At 44.5% G+C, this 25,795-nt stretch overlaps 1 protein-coding gene across 1 annotated transcript in view; it reads left to right on the top strand.

The window, feature by feature from the left end:
- morc3a (MORC family CW-type zinc finger 3a) overlaps positions 1 to 25,795 on the top strand; it is a 30,687-nt gene that overhangs the window by 849 nt on the left and 4,043 nt on the right. The window contains exons 2-18 of the mRNA XM_035749470.2: positions 1,515 to 1,587; positions 8,177 to 8,309; positions 8,703 to 8,935; positions 9,123 to 9,279; positions 9,569 to 9,710; positions 10,638 to 10,766; positions 11,134 to 11,253; positions 11,379 to 11,476; positions 11,690 to 11,797; positions 11,891 to 12,019; positions 12,233 to 12,307; positions 22,183 to 22,225; positions 22,401 to 22,514; positions 22,636 to 22,792; positions 22,882 to 22,966; positions 23,139 to 24,276; positions 24,534 to 24,757. Coding sequence (XP_035605363.1) covers positions 1,515 to 1,587; positions 8,177 to 8,309; positions 8,703 to 8,935; positions 9,123 to 9,279; positions 9,569 to 9,710; positions 10,638 to 10,766; positions 11,134 to 11,253; positions 11,379 to 11,476; positions 11,690 to 11,797; positions 11,891 to 12,019; positions 12,233 to 12,307; positions 22,183 to 22,225; positions 22,401 to 22,514; positions 22,636 to 22,792; positions 22,882 to 22,966; positions 23,139 to 24,276; positions 24,534 to 24,757 — 3,158 coding nt within the window. The remainder of the gene's footprint in view (positions 1 to 1,514; positions 1,588 to 8,176; positions 8,310 to 8,702; positions 8,936 to 9,122; positions 9,280 to 9,568; positions 9,711 to 10,637; positions 10,767 to 11,133; positions 11,254 to 11,378; positions 11,477 to 11,689; positions 11,798 to 11,890; positions 12,020 to 12,232; positions 12,308 to 22,182; positions 22,226 to 22,400; positions 22,515 to 22,635; positions 22,793 to 22,881; positions 22,967 to 23,138; positions 24,277 to 24,533; positions 24,758 to 25,795) is intronic.

Here is a 25,795-nt window from a genome sequence, read left to right as displayed (position 1 = left end):
TGTCTATTTTCATCCTTGCACAGGTCAGAAGTGCGAGATGTATAGCTTAACTTCACCACCATATAGCCAAGAATGACCATATTGACCTGGACATGCATCTTATCTAATTTAAGACGATCCTTTAAGACTATCCTCTCCATGTGCCCTGGGCTGTGCTTGGGGAAGCTTCTGAATCTACAGGCGTGTGTGTTTGACAGGAGGGGAGGGGGGTGTATTAAGATGGAGAGAGGTTTGTGTGAGATGAGTAAAGGCAGTGAGTATTGGGTGTGCTTTTCACACTTTAAACTCACATGATGTTTTATTTTTTTATTTTTATTTCACCTTTATTTAACCAGGTAGGCTAGTTGAGAACAAGTTCTCATTTGCAACTGCGACCTGGCCAAGATAAAGCATAGCAGTGTGAACAGACAACACAGAGTTACACATGGAGTAAACAATTAGCAAGTCAATAACACAGTAGAAAAAAAATGGGCAGTCTATATACAATGTGTGCAAAAGGCATGAGGAGGTAGGCGAATAATACAATTGATGGGCATGTACAGGTAGAGATATTGGTGTGCAAAAGAGCAGAAAAGTAAATAAATAAAAACAGTATAAAAACAGTATGGGAATGAGGTAGGTGAAAAAGGGTGAGCTATTTACCTATAGACTATGTACAGCTGCAGCGATCGGTTAGCTGCTGGGCTGATGTTTGAAGTTGGAGAGGGAGATAAAGTCTCCAACTCAGGATTTTTGCAATTCGTTCAGTCACAGGCAGCAGAGTACTGTCAGTGAGGTGTTGGCTTTAGGGATGATCAGTGAGATACACCTGGGAGCGCGTGCTACGGATGGGTGTTTCGTGACCAGTGAACTGAGATAAGGCGGAGCTTTACCTAGCATGGACTTGTAGATGACCTGAGCCAGTGGGTCTGGCGACGAATATGTAGTGAGGGCCAGCCGACTAGAGCATACAAGTCGAGTGGTGGGTGGTATATGCTTTAGTGACAAAACGGATGGCACTGTGATAGACTGCATCCAGTTTGCTGAGTAGAGTGTTGGAAGCCATTTTGTAGATGACATCGCCGAAGTCAGGATCGGTAGGATAGTCAGTTTTACTAGGGTAAGCTCAGCGTGACTTTGTTGCGGAATAGAAAGCCGACTCTGGATTTGATTTTTGATTGGAGATGTTTGATGTGAGTCTGGAAGGAGAGTTTGCAGTCTAGCCAGACACCTAGGTACTTATAGATGTCCACATATTCAAGGTTGGAACCATCCAGGGTGGTGATTAGTCGGGCATGCGGGTGCAGGCAGCGATCGGTTGAAAAGCATGCATTTGGTTTTACTCGCGTTTAAGAGCAGTTGGAGGGGATGTGGGGATTGACACATGTAGGTTAGTCAGTCAGGACATCAATGGTTGTCAGTAATTTGAGAATGGAGTAGCCCTAACATAATGCTTCCTGAAGGAGGTGATAATATACAACATTTTGTCAATTTAATGTCATCAACATAGGCTAACTCTACTCCTCCCTTAACAGCTCTGTCCCAAGTTCCTCCACACAAACTCCACCAGCCACACCTGGCCCTTCAGCGCGATCGCTGAATTAATAGGTGAGTCATCATCAGTCCTACTGTCCAGTCGCCAAGTTACCTGTGTCACCTGTCATATTTGTCCAATCGTTGTGTCCAACTGTGAGTCATTAAATCATTACTATCCAATCACTGAGCATCATGGTGTTAAAATGGCTACTCTGTGGCAATGTTCTGCGCTCATTTTGTGACCTATTTTATCCTGCTGAGTGTCTCATTTTTGGATGGGCTTCTTTTCCCATAACCACAGTGTTAATGGATGAGTCTTCTTTTTCCCCTTGGGGTAGACCTATAAATCAAATTGTATTGGTCACATACACATTTAGCAGATGTTATTGCAGATGTAGCGAATTGCTTGTGTTTCTAGCTCCAAAAGTTCAGTAACTAACAAGTAATATCTAACAATTTCATAACAATATACACAAATCTAAAGTAAAGGAATGAAGAAAATATACAAATATTTGGACGAGCATTGTCGGAGCAGCATAGACTAAGAGACAGTAGAATAGAATTCAATAGAATACAGTATATACATATGAGATGAGTAATGCAAAATATGTAAACATTATTAAAGTGGCCAGTGAATCCAAGTCTACGTATATAGGGCAGCAGCCTCTAAGGTGCTTGTGGTGGCTATTTAACAGTCCAATGGCCTTGAGGTAGAAGCTGTTTTTCAGTCTCTGTCCCAGCTTTGATGCACCTGTACTGACCTCTCCTGGATAATAGTGGGGTGAACAGGCAGTGGCTCGGGTGGTTGTTGTCCTTGATTATCTTTTTGCCCTTCCTGTGACATCGGGTGCTGTAGGTGCCCTGGAGGGCAGGTAGTTTGCCTCCAGTGATGCATTGGGCAGACTTCACCACCCTCTGGAGAGCCCTGCGGTTGTGCGCGGTGCAGTTGCTGTACCAGGCGGTGATACAGCTCGATAGGATGCTCTCAATTGTGCATCTGTCGAAGTTGGTGCTAAGCCACATTTCTTCAGCCTCCTGAGCTTGAAGAGGCGCTGTTGCACCTTTTATTACCACACTGTCTGTGTGGGTGGATCATTTCAGTTTGTCTGTGATGTGTACACCGAAGAACTTGAAGCTTTCCACCTTCTCCATTGTTCATCCATGTTCAATTTGGTTTAAATAATGCAAAAACAAAGTGTTGGAGAAGAAAGTAAAAGTGCAATATGTGCCATGTAAGAAAGCTAATGTTTAAGTTCCTTGCTCAGAACATGAGAACATATGCAAGCTGGTGGTTCCTTTAAACATGTCTTCAATATTCCCAGGTAAGAAGTTTTAGGTTGTAGTTATTAGAGGAATTATAGGACTATTTCCCTCTGTACCATTTGTAATTCATTAACCTTCGACTATTGGATGTTCTTATAGGCACTTTAGTATTGCCAGTGTAACAGTATAGCTTCCGTCCCTCCCTGGGCTCGAACCAGGAACACAACGACAACAGCCACCCTTAAAGCAGCGTTACCCATGCAGAGCAAGGGGAACAACCACTCCAAGTCTCAGAGCGAGTGACGTTTGAAACACTATTAGGGTGCACCCCGCTAGCCATTTCTCTTTGGTTACACCAGCCTCATCTCGGGAGTTGATAGGCTTGAAGTCATAAACAGAGCAATGCTTGACGCACAACGAAGAGCTGCTGGCAAAACACACAAAAGTGTTGTTTGAATGAATGTTTATGAGCCTGCTGCTGCCTACCACCGCTCAATCAGATGCTTGTATGTTCAGTCAGATTATATGCAATGCAGGACACGCTAGATAAACTAGTAATATCATCAACCATGTATAGTTAACTAGTGTTTATGATTGATTGATTGTTTTTTACACGATAAGTTTAATGCTAGCTAGCAACTTACCCTGACTTACTGCATTTGCATAACAGGCAGTCTCCTTGTGGAGTGCAACAAGAGGCAGGTGGTTATAGCGTTGGACTAGTTAACTGTAAGTTTGCAAGATTGGATCCCCCGAGCTGACATGGTGAAAATCTGTCGTTCTGCCCCTGAACGAGTTAGGCAGTTAACCCACCGTTCCTAGGCTGTCATTGAAAGTAAGAATGTGTTCTGACTTGCCTAGTTAAATATACAGATTTCCGATTGTTATGAAAACTTGAAATCTGCCCTAATTAATCTGTCATTCCAATTAATCGTTTGACCTCTAGTCTAGGTTATAAGGTTAACGTGTCATGTTCAGTTACCACATTGTTCCTGTACCCAAAAAAGCAATGGTGGATATCTTAAAGCAAGTGGGGACAGCCGATTGGGATAGGGAGAGATTGAATATGTCTGATAACACCAGCTTGTCTGCGCGTGCTCTGAGGACGCGGCTAGAGATGCTGTCTGGTGCCGGCTGGGTGCAAGACGTCGGTATCCACGACATGGCTAGTTTTCCCTTTGTAGTCCGATGATTGTCTGTAGACCCAGCCACATACGTCTCGTGTCTGAGCCGTTGAATTGCGACTCCACTTTGTCTCTGTACTGACATTTTACATGTTTGTTTGCATTACAGAGGGAATAACTACACTGTTTGTATTCGGCCATATTCCCAGTCGCCTTGCCATTTTTAAATGCGGTGGTTTGCTCTTTCATTTTTGCGCAAATGCTGCCATCTATCCACAGTTTTGGGTTTGGGTAGGTTTTAATAGTTACTGTGGGCACAACATTTCCTATTCATTTCCTGTTAAACTCAGTCACCGTATCCATGTATTCGTCAATATTATTCTCCCAGGTTACCCAGAAACAGATTTAAAGTGATAGTCCTATAGACGGACCCACAGCAGTCCTGTCCTGTCCCTGGGGATGTCTGTTTTCCAGAGTAGGGTTGCAATGGGAGGGAATATTCTCAGTAACTTTTCAAATGTACCAGTAATTACCCGTGACTTTGGAAACAACACATTTTCATAACATGGAATGTAGCTTTTTGATGTATGCTACATGAAACCTATGCTGTATTACTACACACTGAAGAGATAAAGATCTCTGAACCTACAGTGAGTGGGAATATAACATAATTGATGTTCAGTGAGTATCACTCTCAATTCAAATCACACTACGGAATATGCCGTTTTCTTTCCCCTGCCTTGTCCTCCCCTCCTATACTCACTCTGCCTCTACCTTTCTACTACCGTTCTCCAGACTACTATAAAAAGTTATTGCTCTTGGCTGCTATGGCACAAAAACTACTCAAGATGGACAGAGAATGCTAAAGCTCTCTGAACCCTACAATGAGTGGGAATATAACCTAATGGAAGCTCAGACTATCATTCTAAATCCGTGTAATCCCGTCTCGCCCCTTTCTCCCTTCTCTACTCTTCAAGTTGGCAGCCATAGATGTTGCATATAAGAACATTTTAGCCACGCTGAGAAATAATCCCTCTGCTAGGCTGCTCTGTCACACAAACTACCCGAGAGAGTCAGAGAAAGAGGGAATACCAACACTCCGTAATCCCTCTGCTAGGCTGCTCTATCACACAAACTACCCGAGAGCGTCAGACAAAGAGGGAATACCAACACTCCGTAATCCCTCTGCTAGGCTGCTCTATCACACAAACTACCCAAGAGCGTCAGACAAAGAGGGAATACCAACACTCCGTAATCCCTCTGCTAGGCTGCTCTATCACACAAACTACCCAAGAGCGTCAGACAAAGAGGGAATACCAACACTCCGTAATCCCTCTGCTAGGCTGCTCTATCACACAAACTACCCGAGAGCGTCAGACAAAGAGGGAATACCAACACTCCGTAATCCCTCTGCTAGGCTACTCTGTCACACAAACTACCCAAGAGCGTCAGACAAAGAGGGAATACCAACACTCCGTAATCCCTCTGCTAGGCTGCTCTGTCACACAAACTACCCAAGAGCGTCAGACAAAGAGGGAATACCAACACTCCGTAATCCCTCTGCTAGGCTGCTCTGTCACACAAACTACCCAAGAGCGTCAGACAAAGAGGGAATACCAACACTCCGTAATCCCTCTGCTAGGCTGCTCTGTCACACAAACTACCCAAGAGCGTCAGACAAAGAGGGAATGCCAACACTCCGTAATCCCTCTGCTAGGCTGCTCTATCACACAAACTACCCAAGAGCGTCAGACAAAGAGGGAATACCAACACTCCGTAATCCCTCTGCTAGGCTGCTCTGTCACACAAACTACCCGAGAGCGTCAGACAAAGAGGGAATGCCAACACTCCGTAATGCCTCTGATACCCTAGACTGTTTGGGAATACAACTTAATGGGTGTTCAAGGTCCCCTTCCCTCCTCGGCTCACCTTCCTCACTTCTCTTTGCATCTCATTGATTTGCTTTCGAATGACGTCATTGTGATTAGACCTTTTATATTTTCTGAACCATATTACCATAGTTTCTGACAATTAGCCAACAGTAGAGTCTCTGCTGGATAAGGCTCTTTATCCTTCGGGCTAGGCCTGTAGCCTATCCCACAGCAGTCCTGTCCCTGGGGTGGTCTTTTTTCCACACGCACTTTCAGCCTCCATGATGATTAATCCCTTTGCCTTATCACTGGGCTCCAGGGTAATGTTTTAACCTGGTGGTACTGGTGCCACAAACTTTTACAGTTGATAGTACCAGCCCATGATTTGGGCGCAGCATCCAAAGAAATTCATCACACAATATAAATAATAGGAGTGATCATCTTGTGAAGGGATTGTAAGGTCAATCACATTGCTTTATTTAGAAGTGTGTAGTAGACTACTGGGATCGTTTTCAATAAACACGTTACATCTAACATGTCTAAGCAGGAATGCATGATACAAGATATTTTGACATGCAATCTAATCCAGTGATTATCATGCATTTTTTTTACTGTCAAAATGGGGCTACTGAATTTTCCGTTTTTTGGGTTCAATAGAGATTATTTTTCCGTTATCTTTATGCACTAATATTACATATAGATATGGGCGTAATTCAATTGATGCTCATTCACCACCGTAGGAAGTGGAAACTGTAAACACATTAGCTAGATTGCTAACTATAAATGTAACACCTACTGCTAGTAGCCATGTTAATCAAACAGTACATTTTAATGTGCTAAAAACACTTTTGTAATAGGTCTACTACTACCTACTCATCTCCAATGAGGCCTAGTGCACTCGCCATGGCATATGCACATTTCACATGCTCCACATTCAGAATATCTTCATTGTATAACTGTGTGCTTTGAGCTCAACATTGAGAGTTGAGAAATACAAATAATACCTACAGAAAGATGAGAAAACAAATAGTACCTATACCCGTGTCCATCTCTTTAACATGGACAACAGTAGTTGCTTCAAGGGTTGTTTTTTCTCTGCAGTTACATTTTGAAATGTTATACAATCAGAATGCATTTCTCAGGGCACACGGGGCGAGGCTTGCTCATTACAGCAGGTGGCCCCAGCGAAACAGGCACAGCAGGAGGGCAGACCATTTCATTAAAGGAGTCATGAGTATAATGCAGTTTACTGTTTAACCAAGGCAATGTTTTATCTGGCCCAAAAATAGGACATGTTGATTGAGGTGACCAGGTAGAATGTGTAACCAATTGAAAATGTAACTCGCACAGATAGTTATAGGGTCAACTAAATGGTTGCCTTCTGGAGCCCTGCTTATCAGGCAGTGAGCCGTTTCTCAGGCAGGTCTCTGTTGCTGCAGTGCAGTCTGCCAGCCTGCAGTTTGTCTGCCAACCCAGTTTAGTATTCAGCCTGTCACCAGATACCGTCTCAGATGTCCATCACAGTTCTGTGCATGTCTCTGATACAGTTTCCTCCTATCACCATCAATCTCTCCATCTTTCTCTGTTGCAGTATCTCACATTCTTGATTTCCTTCAATACCCCTCACTTTTGCTAACCAATCCCACTCTTTCTCTCTCTTTGTACCTGGAGCAACAAAGGCATAGGATATAGCAATATCTTTCATCAGCCTAGTGTTTCCCATCTGCACACACTGCCAACCCAACCCCGTCAGTATGGCTTTGGAGAGGCCTTCGGATTCAAGCTTACTCCAGACAATAATGGAGAGCGGAGGAGCTAGACAATAGAAGATAGTAGTACAAAGATGGCGGAAGGGATGAACATTTTGAAAAGGAGATGGATGGAGGGAGGGAGTGATTTTGAAGGTAGTTGATGGGAGAGGGAGACCAGACCACATGTTTGTGTTAGTCTAATGTTCCAGTAGTGTTTTGAGGATGTTGCATCTACAGCAGAGGCTGGGGTTGCATCCTCTGTGACAGCTGTCAAAGCCAGCCTGTTCTAATGGTCCGCGTTGCACAAGCAACAAAGGAGGACATATTATATCTATCACACTTTACATTACACAGCCTTAATGTTATATTGGGTGTCTAAAACCCTGATGATGTGTGGTAGTTTTCCACAGCATTAGCAACACAGATGGCAATGTGATTTGGCTTGTACTCCTATGCTGGTTTGGCGTGGATGTGTTGGCATTGGGAAAATGGCTTGGGTGGTGTACTATAGTGGCAAACACTATGCAAGAGATTCGTTATTTGTAAAGTAACAGTGGAAAAATCTATATTTGTGGAAAAATGTAATTTCTGATTTATTCTGTTCATATTCCTCTTTGCTTACAAATCCTTTATTTCCATGTCTTTTCCCCAGATAATGCCTATGATCCAGATGTCAATGCCAAGCAGTTCTGGATTGATAAGACCCAGTTCAAAGGCCAAGACTGCCTCATCTTCATGGACAATGGAAATGGGCTGGACTATGAAAAGATGCACAAGATGCTCAGGTATGGACAGTTCTCTGAACCATTACCACTACTTTAGCAGGTTGAATCAGGTTAGATAAAAGTCCTGCAGAGAACACCCCCTTCGGGACCATCACGTGACATCCTGATGACACTGGTGAATGTCCTGAAAACGTCCTGACTCGTCCTGACTCGGTCCTCCGTGACGCCCAGGGAATTTACAGAAGTCCTCCCAGAGAACATTCCCATGGGACCATCATGTAATGTCTTGACAACTGGAAAAACAAATGTTCAGAAAACGTCCTAAGGGACGTCCCCGGAACAAACCAGGGACAAGTAAAAAACAAATGAATGTCTGCTGTGCTATAAGAATGCACGTTTCTGATTGATGTACATAGAAAACCACCATGTTTCTCTATCTTTCTCCCTCCTCAGCTTCGGTTACAGTGACAAGACAGTCATAAACGGCCAGCACCCGATTGGTCTCTACGGTAACGGTTTCAAGTCGGGGTCCATGCGTCTGGGACGAGACGCCATCGTGTTCTCCAAGTCTCTAGATGGAGACACCATGCATGTAGGCATGCTCTCACAGAGCTACCTGGCACAGATTAAAGCAGAGCAGATCATCGTACCCATTGTCTCCTTCCAACGCGTTGCACACAACCAGTATATCCTTCTATAGAGAGACTATACATACGCACTGCACACACACACACGTCATAGTGCTTAAACTGTCATCACCTTCAAACAGTTTGGACAGGTGGGACGGTGATCTATAGATGTACTTGTACACGGTGTCATTTTATAGTCTGTCGGTTGTATTGTCCCTGTGTGTGTTGTCCTTGACTTCTGCACTCCGTGTGAATGAGAAGCACAAGGCCAGTCTGCAGGACATCCTGTATTACTCTCTCTTTAAGACGGAGAACGAGCTGCTCACAGAGCTCAAAGCCATCAACTCCACCTGCTCCATGGGCTCTTCAGGAACACGCATCATCATCTGGAGCCTACGCAGGTCAGACACACACACACACCTGGGTATTCCTCTCTTACACAGTCCGTATAAGGACATTTTCCTCTCTTTCTTTCTCCCTCAACTATTGAGTTTCACTACGTGGAATTTACTTTCAAATGTTACTTCTCCTTTGGAATTGCCACTCTCTCGGCCATCAGATTCTCCTTGAACATAATCAAAACCTAAAATTCCACCATTAGGGTTCGGCACAGAGGCCCTTTTTGAAGTATGGAGCATGTAAAACGGTTGAGTAGGAGTCTATACAGTAAGTGTTTATTTTTGTCCACAGGACATTAACAGGACAGACAGAATTTGATTTCACAACATCCAGTTACGACATCAGAATCCCGTTGGATGTGTTGGAGAGCACCAGTGAGCAATACAGGCGGTCGGAGCTGCTCACAAAACCAGAGAGTTACTACTCGCTACGTGTGAGTATTAGTATATTGACATTCCATACAGCATTTCTCACGACAGAGTGTAGCTTTAGCTAGATTCAAATACTTTATCCTTTGACTAGTGCAGTGTTTTCCAAACTCGGTTTTGCCTAGCACTACACAGCTGATTTTAAAATAATCGAAGCTTGATGATCAGTTGATTATTTGAATCAGCTGTGTAAAGCTTGGGCAAAAACCAACATTTGCAACCCTTGGGGTCCCCAGGACAGAGTTTGCAACCCTTGGGGTCCCCAGGACAGAGTTTGCAACCCTTGGGGTCCCCAGGACAGAGTTTGCAACCCTTGGGGTCCCCAGGACAGAGTTTGCAACCCTTGGGGTCCCCAGGACAGAGTTTGCAACCCTTGGGGTCCCCAGGACAGAGTTTGCAACCCTTGGGGTCCCCAGGACAGAGTTTGCAACCCTTGGGGTCCCCAGGACAGAGTTTGCAACCCTTGGGGTCCCCAGGACAGAGTTTGCAACCCTTGGGGTCCCCAGGACAGAGTTTGCAACCCTTGGGGTCCCCAGGACAGAGTTTGCAACCCTTGGGGTCCCCAGGACAGAGTTTGTAACCCTTGGGGTCCCCAGGACAGAGTTTGCAACCCTTGGGGTCCCCAGGACAGAGTTTGTAACCCTTGGGGTCCCCAGGACAGAGTTTGTAACCCTTGGGGTCCCCAGGACAGAGTTTGTAACCCTTGGGGTCCCCAGGACAGAGTTTGTAACCCTTGGGGTCCCCAGGACAGAGTTTGTAACCCTTGGGGTCCCCAGGACAGAGTTTGTAACCCTTGGGGTCCCCAGGACAGAGTTTGTAAACACTGGACATGTGCATTATCATTTGTATGTGTGAAATTTTATTTCCCATTTTTGTAGTGTTGTATTTTGACTGTTTATTGTATTCTCTCAATGTGCTGTTTGTGTGCTCAGGCATACTGCAGTATTCTGTACCTGAAGCCGCGTATGCAGATCGTCATTCGAGGGCAGAAAGTGAAGACTGAGCTCATCTCCAAGAGCCTGGCATACATCGCTAAGGACTATTACAAGCCCAACTTTGTGGTATCCTACCCCACGCAGGAGCCTCTGTGGATGGCTTTCCTGTGTGTGTCCGTGTTTGTGTTTTCCTGTGCGTTCGTGTTGTCACATCCTCCAGACACTCATTTTGTTTTCTTTTGGAGGCAAAATAGAAATAGGAAAATATGGGTACTCTACATACAAGAAATACCATCAGCCACTGCCATAGACACAATACTTTTATAAGCTTGCGATAATAATCACTTACCTATGTTTAACTAATATTAGTTCAATACATTCCATAGCTAGATTTTCATGTTCAACACAGTGATACAATATGGTCTTTTTCACAAAGGGAAGAGGATATGTCATCTTCTCTCCTTCCTGTTTGAGGCCTTAAGTCCTGTACCAGAACAGACGTATTCCCATCACGTTTGGGTACAACACCAAGAGCAAAGACCAATACGGCATCATGATGTACCACAAGAACCGCCTTATAAAACCTTATGAGCGAGTGGGCGTTCAACTCAAGGTAAAATAGTGTTTTTGTATGTTTGGCCGTGTGGATTGTGCATAAGAAAAATTATTGCCATCCATTGTGGTAATCGGATGTTATGTCCTCCATCACTGACTCATAACCACCTCTACCCCCTTCAGGCCAACATCCAAGGTCTCGGGGTCATTGGGGTTATCGAGTGTAACTTTCTGGAGCCCACCCACAACAAGCAAGATTTTGACAATACCGACAAATACAGGTAAGGACTCTTACCGCATAGAGGTGAAGAAGAGAGTGCTCCCTTCAAGAACACTTCCTGAAGAACCCTTTTCCATTCAATGAAACAAAACAATCGGACTGTTTTGCGGCCATCTGCCCACATACTTTAAAGATGGTGTACTTTTAATAATTTAGCTGGATAAAGTGGCACTACTTGAACTGTCATAGTTTATTTCTTATTTTCTTTGTGCAGGAAAACCATCAACAACTTAGGGGTTAAGCTGGAGGACTACTGGAAAGAGATCCGCTTTAAAAGAGACAAAGAAGATCCTAACAGCACCGTACCAGTGGAAGACACCATGTAAGTAAAACACTCCTCCATCTTCCTTTCTCCTTTCCTCTGTGTCTCCATCCCTCCTCTAACTTGTTCCTCTGCGTACCTCTACCCCCATAGGAAGCGCCCGGACCAGAACTGGGTGCAATGTGACACCTGCCTGCGCTGGAGGAAGCTGCCAGATGGGATTGATTGCAGACTGCTCCCAGAGAAGTGGTTCTGCCACATGAATCCCGACCCCCAATTCAGGTGTGTCCCGAACCCACCTAGATTAAATTAACATGTTTATAAAGTGTTGTAACATGTTGTGTGACCCCCACTCCCCCTGCCTTTGGGCCCCCTCGGTCTTTGTTTGTGCGCATGTCTACTTGCTGACCGGAGTTTATGTATTTGTGTGTGTACCTGTGTGTGTTGACGTTACCGCGGCAGTATATAGGCATTCATTATCGCCTGCCTTTCCAGGAGCTGCATGGTAGAGGAAGAGCCTGAAGACTCCGATGATGACCAACCTTCATACCAGAAAACCTACAAGCAACAGTGAGAACCCAACCATCTACCATATACTTAAGCAATAAGGCACGAGGGGGAGTGGTATATGGCCAATATACCACGACTAAGGGCTGTTCTTATGTATGATGCAATGCGGCGTGCTTGGATGCAGCCCTTAGCTGCTAAGGGTGCCTTATTGCTATTATAAACTGGTTACCATGGTAATTAGAGCAGTTTAAAAATAAATAAAATGTTTTGTCTTACCCGTGGTATACGTTCTGATATACCACGGCTGTCAGCCAATCAGCATTCAGGGCTCGAACCAACCAGTTTATAATGAACAATTAATAATGCATCTAAAGATATTTTCAATGCATAACTGTATATCTAGGCTATTTGCAGATAATTGACCTTAAGGCTGAAACATGCATCATTATTTTGTCTATGCATGGAGTGAAAAACCAACATTAGGCCTTCTGCAAAATGCGGTTAGATTGACAACAGTGCTTTGTGTGAGTTGTTGATGGAAGCAAAATAATGGCACCATATTTCCCATGCTGGTTCGTGGCACAAGTTGCTTGTGTTTTTATTATGCTGCGAGTTTTCCCACCACAGTAATATTTGGTAGTTGCCAGGCCATTTATTCTAGTTCAAAACATTTTAATTCTACCAAATGTTTTGCTGGACGCAGGTAATAGCAAGTCTAGGTAGGCAACCGCCTCTCTGTGATAGTGGTGGATGTTTAACAATCTGATGGCCTTGAGATAGAAGCTGTTTTTCAGTCTCTGTCCCAGCTTTGATGCACCTGTACTGACCTCACCTTCAGGATGGTAGTGGGGTGAACAGGCAGTGGCTCCGGTGGTTATTGTTCTCGATGATCTTTTTGGCCTTTCTGTTACATCGTGTGTTGTAGGTGTCTTGGAGGGCAGGTAGTTTGCCCCCGGTTATGCGTTGTGCAGACCGCACCACCCCCTGGAGAGCCCTGCGGTTGTGGACTGTGCAGTTGCTGTACCAGGCGGTGATACAGCCCGACAGGATGCTCTCAATTGTGCACCTGTAAACGTTAGTGCGTTTTTTTTTTTGGTGACAAGCCACATTTTTTCAGCCTCCTGAGATTGAAGAGGAGCTGCTGCGCCTTCTTCACCACAATGTTTGTGTGGGTGGACCATTTCAGTTTGTCTGTGAAATGTACACAGAGGAACTTAAAACGTTCCACCTTCTCCACGATTGTACCGTCTGTGGATATGGGGGTGCTCCCTCTGCTGTTTACTGAAGTCCACGATAATCTCTTGTTTTGCTGACATTGAGTGACAAGTTATTTTCCTGGCAACACACTCCGACCGCCCTTACCTCAATGTAGGCTGTCTCGTCGTTATTGGTAATAAAGCCTACCATTGTAGTGTCTACAAACTTTATGATTGAGTTGGACCCGTGCCTGGCCACGCAGTCATGGTTGAACAGGGAGTACAGGTGGGAGCTGAGAACGCACCCTTGTGAGGCTCCAGTGTGGAGGATCAGCAGAGTGGAGTTGTTGTTTCTTACCTTCACCACCTGGGGACGGCCCGTCAGGAAGTCAAGGACCCAATTGCACGGGGTGGGGTACTATGGTGTTGGATGCTGAGCTATAGTCAATGAACATAGGTATTCCTCTTGTCCAGGTGGGATAGGGCAGTGTGATGGTGATTGCATTGTCTGTGGACCTATTGGGGCAGTAAGCAAATTGGAGTGGATCTCGGGTGACAGTTCGGGTGGAGGTGATATGATCCTTGACTAGTCTCTCAAAGTACTTCATGATGACAGAAGTGAGTGCTACAGGGTGATAGTCATTTAGTTCAGTTACATTAGCTTTCTTGGAAACAGGGATTGAATATGTCCGTAAACACGCCAGTCACCTGGTCTGCGCATGCCCTGAGGACGCGGCTACGGATGCCGTCTGGGCTGGCAGCCTGCGAGGGTTAACACTTTTACATGTTTTACTCACGTTGGTCACGGAGAAGGAGAGCCCCCAGTCTTTGGTAGCGGGCTGCGTAGGTGGCACTGTGTTGTTCTCAAAGTGTAACAGTATAATTTTAAATGTCCCCTCGCCCATACCTGGGCGCGAACCAGGGACCCTCTGCACACATCGACAACAGTCCCCCTCGAAGCATCGCTACCCATCGCTCCACAAAAGCCGCAGCCCTTGCAGAGCAAGGGGAACTACTACTTCAAGGTCTCAGAGCAAGTGACGTAACCGATTGAAACGCTATTTAGCGCACACCGCTAACTAAGCTAGCCGTTTCACATCCGTTACAAAAGCGCACTAAATAAGTTGATTAATTTGTCTGGAAGCGAGACGTCGATGTCCGGGACGGGGCTGGTTTTCTTTCTGTAGTCCGTGATTGTCTGTAGACCCTGCCACATACGGCTCGTGTTTGAGCCGTTGAATTGCGACTCCACTTTGTCTCTATACAGACGCTTTTCTTGTTTGATTGCCTTGCGGAGGGAATAACTACACTATAATATAATAATAATATATGCCATTTAGCAGACGCTTTTATCCAAAGCGACTTACAGTCATGTGTGCATACATTCTACGTATGGGTGGTCCCGGGAATCGAACCCACTACCCTGGCATTACAAGCGCCATGCTCTACCAACTGAGCTACAGAAGGACTACACTGTTTTTATTCGGCTGTGTTTCCAGTCGCCTTGCCATGATTAAATGCGGTGGTATGTGCTTTCAGTTTTGCGCGAATGCCGCCATCCATCCACGGTTTTAGGTTTTAATGGTCACAGTGGGTAGAACATCTCCAATACACTTCCTTATAAACTCACTCACCGAGTCAGCGTATACATCAATGTTATTGTCTGAGGCTACCCGGAACATATCCCCGTCCACGAGATCGAAGCATTCTTGAAGCGTGGAATCCGATTGGTCAGACCAGCGTTGGATAGACCTAAGCACAGGCGCTTCCTGTTTTAGTTTCTGTCTATAGGAGGGGAGCAACAAGATGGAGTCATGGTCGGATTTGCCAAAAGGAGGGCGGGGGAGGGCCTTGTATGCATCGCGGAAGTTAGGGTAGCAATGGTCGAGCGTGTTATTCACTCGTGTACTGCAATTGATATGTTGATTTGAATTTAGGTAGCCTTGTTCTCAAATTAGCTTTGTTAAAATCCCAGCTACAATAAATGCATCCTCGGGATATATGGTTTCCAATTTGCATAAAGTCCAGTGAAGTTCCTTGATGGTCGTCTTAGTATCCGCTTGAGGGGAGATATACACGGCTGTAACGATATCCTAGGAGAGTTCTCTTGGGAGATAATACGGTTGGCATTTGCTTGTGAGGATTTTTAGGTCAGGTGAACAAAAGGACTTTTCTGTGTGTTACAATTACACCATGAGACATTATTCATGAAACGTACACCTCCGCCCTTCTTACCAGAGAGATGTTAATTCCTGTCGGTGCGATGCACTGAAAATCCTATTGGCTGTGCCGACTCCGACAGCATGTCCCCAGCTAGCCATGTCTCCGTGAAACAGAGTATGTTACAATCCCGGATATCTTTTTGGAAAGCAACTCTTGCCTTGATTTCGTCTACTAGGGACTGGACGTTAGCGAGTAATATACTCTGGGTGGTGTAGCCTCACTAGAAACCTGCTCTGGCACCCTCTCCTCCAGCGGCGTTGTTTTGGGTCGGCCTCTGGAATCGGTTCAAATTCCGTGGGAAGTGCAGACAAAGGATCTGCGTATACCGGTGACATTATTTGATAACTGGTTCAATGCTGTTATGTATTTCAAAACTTAGCTGTAACTAGGGGTTGATAACAACTAGCTGACGCACACAGTGCTAATGTAACGTTAGCAGGCTGGTAGGGCTAACAACCATACAAGCTGATTTGTAACAAGAAATTACATTTAAATCAGTAGTCATGAGTTCAAACGATTTGTTTTAATTTCCGACATTAATTTGACATTCTAAGGAATTCTGATTTGGTTTTATGTAATACTTTCCATTTTTCAAGTTGAGGTAACTTTGCGTTGGGACTTTTGATGTGTATACTAATGCAAAACCATATGTTACATGTGGTTATGTTTCTACTACCTACCCTTTAAACGGTGAATGAGCAGTGGCGAATTCAAATACTTCCCATTCAAGCTTTTTTATTAACAATTAAAATGCTTATAGTTCAAAAAGTATATATGGTATTGAAATTCTGAATTTTAGGTAATTCTGCACGTGTGAACATTGGTTTGGAGTTGATAGCTTAAACGGTAAAAGGAGATTTTTTTTGCATTCAAGCCTATGGGCCTTTTTGGCATTAAAAAGTATTGAGAGCTCATTTAAATGTTGTTGTAGTACAAAAAGTATAAATGCAATCAAAAAATATTCTCAAGCAATATAAATTGGGGCAGTCTGTAGGTTTTAGAAGTTTGTTTCGTATTCATAACTTAAATCGCTTAAGCTCTAGAGTGGATGGAAGAAATATAATTATAACTAGATGGTAGCTTTACATGAAGTAAAGTTGTGGGGCTTGCTTTCTCTTTTAAAATGATTTTTGTGGTAGTGGAAGAAGTAAAAAAAAAACATTTATCTACTATTAGAAGCAACGCAGTTACATATAGTCAGTTACATTTAGTAATATAATTGGTCTGGTTACTTTGATAGACTACTTTATCAACCTGATTTAATTATGATTGTGGGGCAGTTAGATCACAAAAATGTCTGTCTGTAAAGAGTGTGCTGAGAGTCAAATCAAATCGAATTTATTTGTCACATACACATGGTTAGCAGATGTTAATGCGAGTGTAGCGAAATGCTTGTGCTTCTAGTTCCGACAATGCAGTAATAACCAACGAGTAATCTAGCTAACAATTCCAAAACTACTACCTTATACACACAAGTGTTTAGGGATAAAGAATATGTACATAAAGATATATGAATGAGTGATGGTACAGAATGGCATAGGCAAGATGCAGTAGATGGTATCGAGTACAGTACATACATATGAGATGAGTAATGTAGGGTATGTAAACAAAGTGGCTAGTGATACTTGTATTACATAAAGATAATATAGAGTACACTATATACATATACATATGAGATGAAAAATGTAGGGTACGTAAACATTATATTAAGTAGCATTGTTTAAAGTGGCTGGTGATATATTTTTACATCAATTTCCACTATTAAAGTGGCTGGAGTTGAGTCAGTGTGTTGGCAGCAGCCACTCAATGTTAGTGGTGGCTGTTTAACAGTCTGATGGCCTTATGATAGAAGCTGTTTTTCAGTCTCCCGGTCCCTGCTTTGATGCACCTGTACTGACCTCGCCTTCTGGATGATAGCGGGAAGCAAGTTCAGGGAGTGGGTGTTTAAATAAATGAAACAAACACGTAATTCTAACAACGCACCGACATGAAATCAAAGTCAATAACACCTGAGGAAAGAACCAAGGGGAGTGACAGATATAGGGAAGATAATCAAGGAGGTGAAGGAGTCCATCCAGGTGAGAGTCATGAGGCGCAGGAGCGCGAGATGATTGTGACAGGTGTGCGGGATAATCAGCAGCCTGATGACCTAGAGGCCAGAGAGGGAGTATACGTGACAGTACCCCCTCCGACGCGTGGCTCCAGCTGCAGGACGCTGTCAAAGGGGACGAACCCGGGGTTCAGGAGCGGACCGGCACCCCTGCTGATGTGCAAGAACCTGTCACGCCAGCTGGGGCGCGGGAACCTGACAGATTGTTTGAGGCAGGGGAGCCCGGCGATCCGCCTGGGGCAGGGGAGCCCGGCGATAGCAGTTCCCGGGCCCAACGTCATTACTCTGTCCACATACTTTTGGTCATGTAGTGTGTCAACCTTAATACATTGGATTGTGGGGCAATCGGATCACACATTTTATCAGAAATAACTACACTCTCACTACTACACTTTTAGAATACCACAGTATATGGAAAATGTGATAATAGAGTACAGAAGACAAGGAGGGATTGCAGTTTTAAATTAAAATTTTATCACAACGGTTTGGACAACAGCAGGTTTTTCTTGAAGTTCTCTCTGGGCTGAATCGGGATCAGTGGGAAGAGGGACCCACTGACAGGATAAGGGCACCCATTCTCTCATAGCTCCTCTACCCCCAGGGGGATACACAAGTCGAGTCACTAGTTCAATTTCAATCTACTTTGAGTTATAAACAAAGCAAATTGATAGAATTTGCAGGAAATGTTCATGACATGATTTTGTCTGATTTACGTAATCGGACAGGGACACAGAAGATTGTGTGACTTTTCCTTCAGACCTGTTTGGAAAGAAAAGTCTGTCAAATACTGTATGTTCAAATACTGTACTTTGAGAGTTTTCTCTAGCCTGCCTGGAGTGTCAGATGGCCAGGGTTTGCAATTTTGGGACTATTCTATTATTCCATTAAGCCAGGCAAGCTCAATCAAGCAAAAATAAAGTGTGTGTGTGGACACATGTTGTGATTCACACCTGTATCCCGAAGCCCTGGGCTAATGCAACCAGTGCTACGTTCTATCTAGAGCCCTGCATGGGCATGACTTTTTAGTGCAAGCCCTACCCAGGCTTGATTGCCTAACCCGAAATTAGAAATACAGTAACTTCCTTCGTTAGTATCTATAGCTGATGGTCTGTCTGTCCCTAGCTCCCAGTGCTGCCCCATGCACTGTGAGTATCCGTAGTAACTGCTCCGTTTGGGCTGCTCAATGATGACACGAGAGAGCTGTAAGCTGACGTTAGCTAGCTACTTTTTGTCACTTTAAACAGCTGTAACTTTTAATTAAAATGTCAGTTTGTAAAAGTTCAGACAAAGTAGTTGTTGCTGTTACTCAAACAATTGTCCTTTTTGATTGGTAACAGATCAATCTGATCTGTAGACCAAGAAGTCATGCCCTCTAACTTGTTGGGAAAATGTTTAAAATGTCAGTTGTTTATACATCTTTGGCACGGTTAGTAAAACCACTATATTGATTGATCGGTAGAATATATTATTGTTCCGATTTCAGATTTGAAAAGCAGAGAAGTAGCTAATTTGTGGCAATTTGCTTTTTTGCATTTACAGTGAATGGAATGTTAAGTGGTGTCACACTGGGACCTTTTAGAATGTTGAGGAAATCCCATGAAAGTGGATGGAGGACAAAAATAAGGACAAAAATCTTAATTTAAAAAGTATAAAAGAGGAGTAGCGTGCAAAATAATAAGTATGTCGAAGATTTAAAGTGGGGGACAAATGTTTTGCAACTGCTTCAGCAATTACACCTGACTGTTGACTTGACAGATTAATGTGCAAGTTCTCACTTCATTTTGCAACACAGTAGGCAAGGAGTTGACGTTGTACAGTCAGGTCCATTATTGGCACCCTTGATAAAGATTAACAAACAATTATGTATACAATAATTAAAAATACTGTGCTATATTGTTTTATTATTTCATATACATTGCTTAGAGAAAGAGATTTTGTTTAACAAATAATATTTTGTTCTAAAAAAGAATGTCAAAAGTACACTGCTCAAAAAAATAAAGGGAACACTAAAATAACACATCCTAGATCTGAATGAATGAAATATTCTTATTAAATACTTTTTTCTTTACATAGTTGAATGTGCTGACAAAATCACACAAAAATTAACAATGGAAATCAAATGTATCAACCCATGGAGGTCTGGATTTGGAGTCACACTCAAAATTAAAGTGGAAAACCACACTACAAGCTGATCCAACTTTGATGTAATGTCCTTAAAACAAGTCAAAATGAGGCTCAGTAGTGTGTGTGGCCTCCACGTGCCTGTATGACCTCCCTACAATGCCTGAGCATGCTCCTGATGAGGTGGCGGATGGTCTCCTGAGGGATCTCCTCCCAGAGGAGGAACCCAGGGCCAACCGCACCAGCATATGGTCTCACAAGGGGTCTGAGAATCTCATCTCGGTACCTAATGACAGTCAGGCTATCTCTGGCGAGCACATGGAGGGCTGTGCGGCCCCCCAAAGAAATGCCACCCCACACCATGACTGACCCACCGCCAAACCGGTCATGCTGGAGGATACTGCAGGCAGCAGAACGTTCTCCACGGCGTCTCCAGACTCTGTCACGTCTGTCACATGTGCTCAGTGTAAACTTGCTTTCATCTGTGGTGAGCACAGGGCGCCAGTGGTGAATTTGCCAATCTTGGTGTTCTCTGGCAAATGCCAAACGTCCTGCACAGTGTTGGGCTGTAAGCACAACCCCCACCTGTGGACGTCGGGCCCTCATACCACCCTCATGGAGTCTTTTTCTGACTGTTTGAGCAGACACATGCACATTTGTGGCCTGCTGGAGGTCATTTTGCAGGGCTCTGGCAGTGCTCCTTAAAGGCGGAGGTAGCGGTCCTGCTGCTGGGTTGTTGCCCTCCTACGGCCTCCTCCACGTCTCCTGATGTACTGGCCTGTCTCCTGGTAGCGCCTCCATGCTCTGGACACTACGCTGACAGACACAGCAAACCTTCTTGCCACAGCTCGCATTGATGTTCCATCCTGGATGAGCTGCACTACCTGAGCCACTTGTGTGGGTTGTAGACTCCGTCCCATGCTACAACTAGAGTGAAAGCACCGCCAGCATTCAAAAATGAACAAAACATCAGCCAGGAAGCATAGGAACTGAGAAGTGGTCTGTGGTCACCACCTGCAGAACCACTCCTTTATTGGGGTGTCTTGCTAATTGCCTATAATTTCCACCTGTTGTCTATTCCATTCACACAACAGCATGTGAAATGTATTGTCAATCAGTGTTGCTTCCTAAGTGGACAGTTTGATTTCACAGAAGTGTGATTGACTTGGAGTTACATTGTGTTGTTTAAGTGTTCCCTTTTATTTTTTTGAGCAGTGTATTTGTACTCATAAAAATTCTTAATTCAGTTTACTTTTGTAAATTCATCTCAGTTTAAGGAACTGTATTGTGGCCTTTCGTGGCTTCCTGTTTCACTGGGGTATAAACATTAGGTGACATGCATGTAAATTCCCTGTCATCCATCACAATGGGAAAAGGAAAATAACTCACAAACGTAAAGAGACATGGTTGTTGACCTTCATAAATCTGGCAATGGCAAAAAAAATACATACTACCTATTAGGGCAACAATTTAGAAGTTTAAAACCGTTGGAAGAGTGGTAAGCTTGCCTAGTATTGGACACGTGTATCTTGTCCCCACGCACAGTGAGGAAGATGGTTCAGGAGGCAAATAAAAGGGCCAAAGTAGGAGAGTTACAAAACATTGTCACATTACCGGGTCACCACATCTCCAAATCTACAATTAGACGCCACCTCCATGCCAATAGGCTCTTTGGAATGGTTGCAAGAAAAAGCCTTTATTGAGAGCAACAAACAAATGTACATGCCTAGAGTTTGATAAACAGCGTTGCCACTTGGATTGGAACCGGAGCTATGGTCAGATGACAGAGCTCTTTGGGCATGCACACCAGTCAGTGGTGGGTTTGGCGACAAAATAAGGATGCATGTGCAGAAAATAACCTCATACCTACTGTAAAATATGGTGGTGGATCTTGACTAAAATGTAAATGTTATGGTGCTATTTTGCTTCCACTGGTCCTGGGGCCCTTGTTAAGGTCAACAGCATCATTAACTTTACCAAATACCAGGACATTTTAGCCAAAAACCTGGTTTCCTCCCCATGGAGGCTGAAACTTGGAGGTCGCAATTGCAACTTCCAGCAAGACAATACAAGCACACATCAAAATCGAGAAATTGTTAATTGAAGACAAAATCAGTCTCCTGACTTGAACCCCATTGAAAACCTTTTGCTCATCTTTATCAAGGGTGCCAATCATTTCAGACCTGATAGGCGATTCCATAGAATGTGTATGATGTCAGCAGGTGAGATTAATGCAATTATGGCTTTTCATTTTCAATCAAATGAAACTGTGCTCTATTTCACAGTGAAAGGAACACCAAAATGCAGCAGGAGTGGAAACGACAACAGGTTAGCTTTTTCTGTGTGTGTCTGTCTGCCTGTCTATGTATGTGTCACACCCTGGTTCATGCCTACACAGGATTTGTTCTACCTTATATTTTGTGTACCCTGCCCAAACTACCCTGGTGTGTGTGTGTGTGTGTGTGTGTGTGTGTGTGTGTGTGTGTGTGTGTGTGTGTGTCAGTATGAAGATGAGCAGAAGAAGGCAGAGCGGATGCGGATTGCAGCGCTGGCTCGGCAGAACGAAGCTCTGAGGCGCCAACAGGAGGACCTGAAACTGCAGCTTATAAAGACATCGGTGGGTCTAGATATGTCATATAGCAGCACCTAGTACAGAGGCGAGGAGGACTAGCTAGTTGAATAAAAACAGCCAATACAGTCTTCCTACTCATGTCCTTCCTCTCCTCTGTCATTTGTAGAGCTTCAGGACAGCTGTACAGATGTCTCCAGCTTCTGCTCCCCCCACAGTCAGAGTTAATGTGAAGGCACCACTGAGCACTAGGGCTACCACAGCATCACCACTCAGTGCTAGGCCCAGATCATCTCCTCTCAGGATCTCTCCCCTCACTCAATCAGGTACGTCTACTGTGAACTGCGTATGTTATGTTGATGGGGATGTTTTTGATAATGTAGGTGTTGATATAAATGTATCTCTCACTTCATAGGGACCAGCCCTTCCTCCAACCACATGCCCATCATCTCTAGCGTGTGCTCTCTTTCAACCCCTCCAGCCCCTTCAACACCTTCAAGGTATGGCCACTGTCTGAGTGGTAGTCTCTCTTCTCTTGTATGCTCTCTCTCGTTCTGTCTCTCTCCCATAGTGTTTGTACTATATATCCTTGCCACAAGGGAGAGAGAAATTCTGTCAATAATCATTGTTATTTGTTTAATGGTGCATAATAAGCCCCCGTATCCTCTGTAGAATGAAGAGAACATTGGCCATGACCTCTGAAAGGGACACCAAAAGACCCAGGGTGAACGGTTTCCACCAAAACACCTCTATGGGATCCGCATCAACGGCAGCAGAGACGAATGTGTCATCCCCATCAGTCATCATCCCGATTGACGATGACGATGATGAGATCACGGATGACGATGACATTGTTATCTTGGAGACCAACAGCACCCCTATTCCAAAGAAGGCAACCTTTGACATGGCCAAGGTCAAGTCAGAGAGTAGGGCTGTGGAAACACCTTCTGGCACTGGCAACGTTAGGACCAATGGCATAGGAACAAGCTCTGTGGAGACGGGAACCGCAGCGACCAACCTCTCCCCTCTACCACCTTCCTCAGAGCAGATGAGCATCACCACCCAGACAGACATACGGGGTGAAGTGAAGGATGAAGAGGAGGAGGAGCGAAAGAAAAAGGAGGAAGTGGAAAAGGAGAAGGAGAAGGAGAGAATAGAGAACTGGACAAAAGTGAAGAACAAAGAAGAGGACAACAAGAAGAAGGAGGAAAGAGATAGGAAGAGAACAGAACCAGGCCCATCCTCTGCAGGCCCATCCTCTGCAGGCCCCTCTACACCAGGCCCCTCCACACCAGGCCCCTCCACACCAGGCCCCTCCACACCAGGCCCCTCCACACCAGGCCCGTCCTCTGCAGGCCCGTCCTCTGCAGCCCCATCCACACCAGGCCCATCCACACCAGGCCCATCCTCTGCTGGCCCATCCTCTGCAGGCCCATTCTCTGCTGGCCCATCTGTCCCAGACCCATCAGACCTTCCTCGGATTGACTTCCGTAACCTGTCAGAAGCACAGGAGCAGCAAGATCAGCTGCTGGAGCTCATGCAGGCTGCAGCCCATGAGAGGGACCAGTTCAAGGAACAGGTCCACAAGTTGACCTGCCAGCTCCATGACCTGGAGGGCAGCATGCAGGAGCATTCCCAGGCCGCTGTGAAGAGAGAGCAATGCCACCTGGCCTGTCAGACTGGAGCAGGGGATGGAGAACGAGAGCAGGCAGAGGGGAGTAAGGTCAGTGACCAGCTGGCTGTACAGGTAGACACTCTGCTCCAGGACCTCAGCAATGCCAACTGTGAACGTGACATGCTACGCTCCCAGGTGAGTGGCCATTTTATCCCCCCTACCTTTATAAGTATGCTGTTGATATTTTACCATACCGTGAAAAAGGCTAGTTTGATGTAAACCTGATGTACCAGGTGTGTGGAGGATGAAGAGGTGGTGATGGGGCAATGCATCATACTGTGTGTAAGTGAACATGAATCAGTTTGTCTATCTGATGTGATTTCTTATCTTCCTCCGCATAATCATCTGCCGTCCATTCCCTTTTGTGTCCCTGTCTACTCTCCCACCCCCAGGTGGCGGCTATGAAAGAGGAGAAGGGCAACCTCTTGTCCCAGTGTGAGACGCTGCAGCTGGACGTGGTGGAGCTGAGGAGGGAGAAACAAGAGTGGGAGAGAGAGAAAGAGGAGAGAGAGAAACAGGAGAGAGAAGCAGCTCAGGCTGCAGCTGCCCAGACAGAGAGGGGAGACGTAGCGGCCACTAGTGCTGCTAATGGCTCCACCTCGGAGGCACCCCAGACGTGAGGATAAGATTTTCACTTCTGTTTCCTTCAGTATTCCTGTATGGTCATCAGATCACCAGTGCGTTTAGAAAGTATTCATACCCCTAGACTTATTCCACCATTTGTTGTGTTACAGCCTGAATTTAAAATGGATGATTTTTTTCCCCCTCACCCACAGAATACCCTATGACAGTGAAAACATGTTTTTAGATATTTTTTGCACAATTATTATCTCCCGTAGTGTTTGTACTACATATCCTTGCCACAAGGGAGAGAGAAATACAGAAATGTACATATTATTCACACCCAAGTCAATACATATTAGAATCATATTTGGCAGTGATTACAGTTGAGTCTTTCTGGGTAAGTTTCTATGAGCTTTGCACACCTGGATTGTACAATATTTGCAAATGATTGTTTTTAAAAAATCTTCAAACTCGTCAAGTTGGTTGCTGATCATTATTACTAGGACAGCCTTTGTAAGTCTTGCCATATATTTTCAAGCCACTTTAAGTTTATTGTCCTGCTGAAAGGCATTTGTCTCCCATTGTCTGTTAGAATGCAGACTGAACCAGATTTTTCTCTAGGATTTTGCCTGTGCTTATCTCTATTCAGTTTTATTGTAAGTCGCTCTGGATAAGAGCGTCTGCTAAATGACTTAAATGTAAATGTAATATACTCTTTAGTTCTTGCCAAGGACAAGCATATCCATAACATGATGCAGCCACCACCATGCCTGAAAATATGAAGTGTGGTACTCAGTGATGTTTGTGTTGGATATGCCCTAATCATAGCATTTTATTTTCAGGACAGAAACAGCCTTATTTGCGAACAGGATACATGTTTTGGAATATTTTTTGTTCTGTACAGGCTTTCATCTCTTCACTCTGTCATTTAGGTTAGTATTGTGGAGTAACAATGTTGTTGATCCATCCTCAATTTTCTCCTATTACAGCCATTAAACTCTGTTTTAATGTCACCATTGGCCTCATGGTGAAATCCCTGAGCATTTTCCTTCCTCTCTGGCAACTGAGTGTATTGATACACCATCCAAAG

Source organism: Oncorhynchus keta, chromosome 34 (assembly GCF_023373465.1).
Source record: "Oncorhynchus keta strain PuntledgeMale-10-30-2019 chromosome 34, Oket_V2, whole genome shotgun sequence".
Classification (NCBI taxonomy): domain Eukaryota; kingdom Metazoa; phylum Chordata; class Actinopteri; order Salmoniformes; family Salmonidae; genus Oncorhynchus; species Oncorhynchus keta.
Note: the sequence above shows the minus strand (reverse complement) of the source record. Positions and strands in the feature narration are given on the sequence as shown.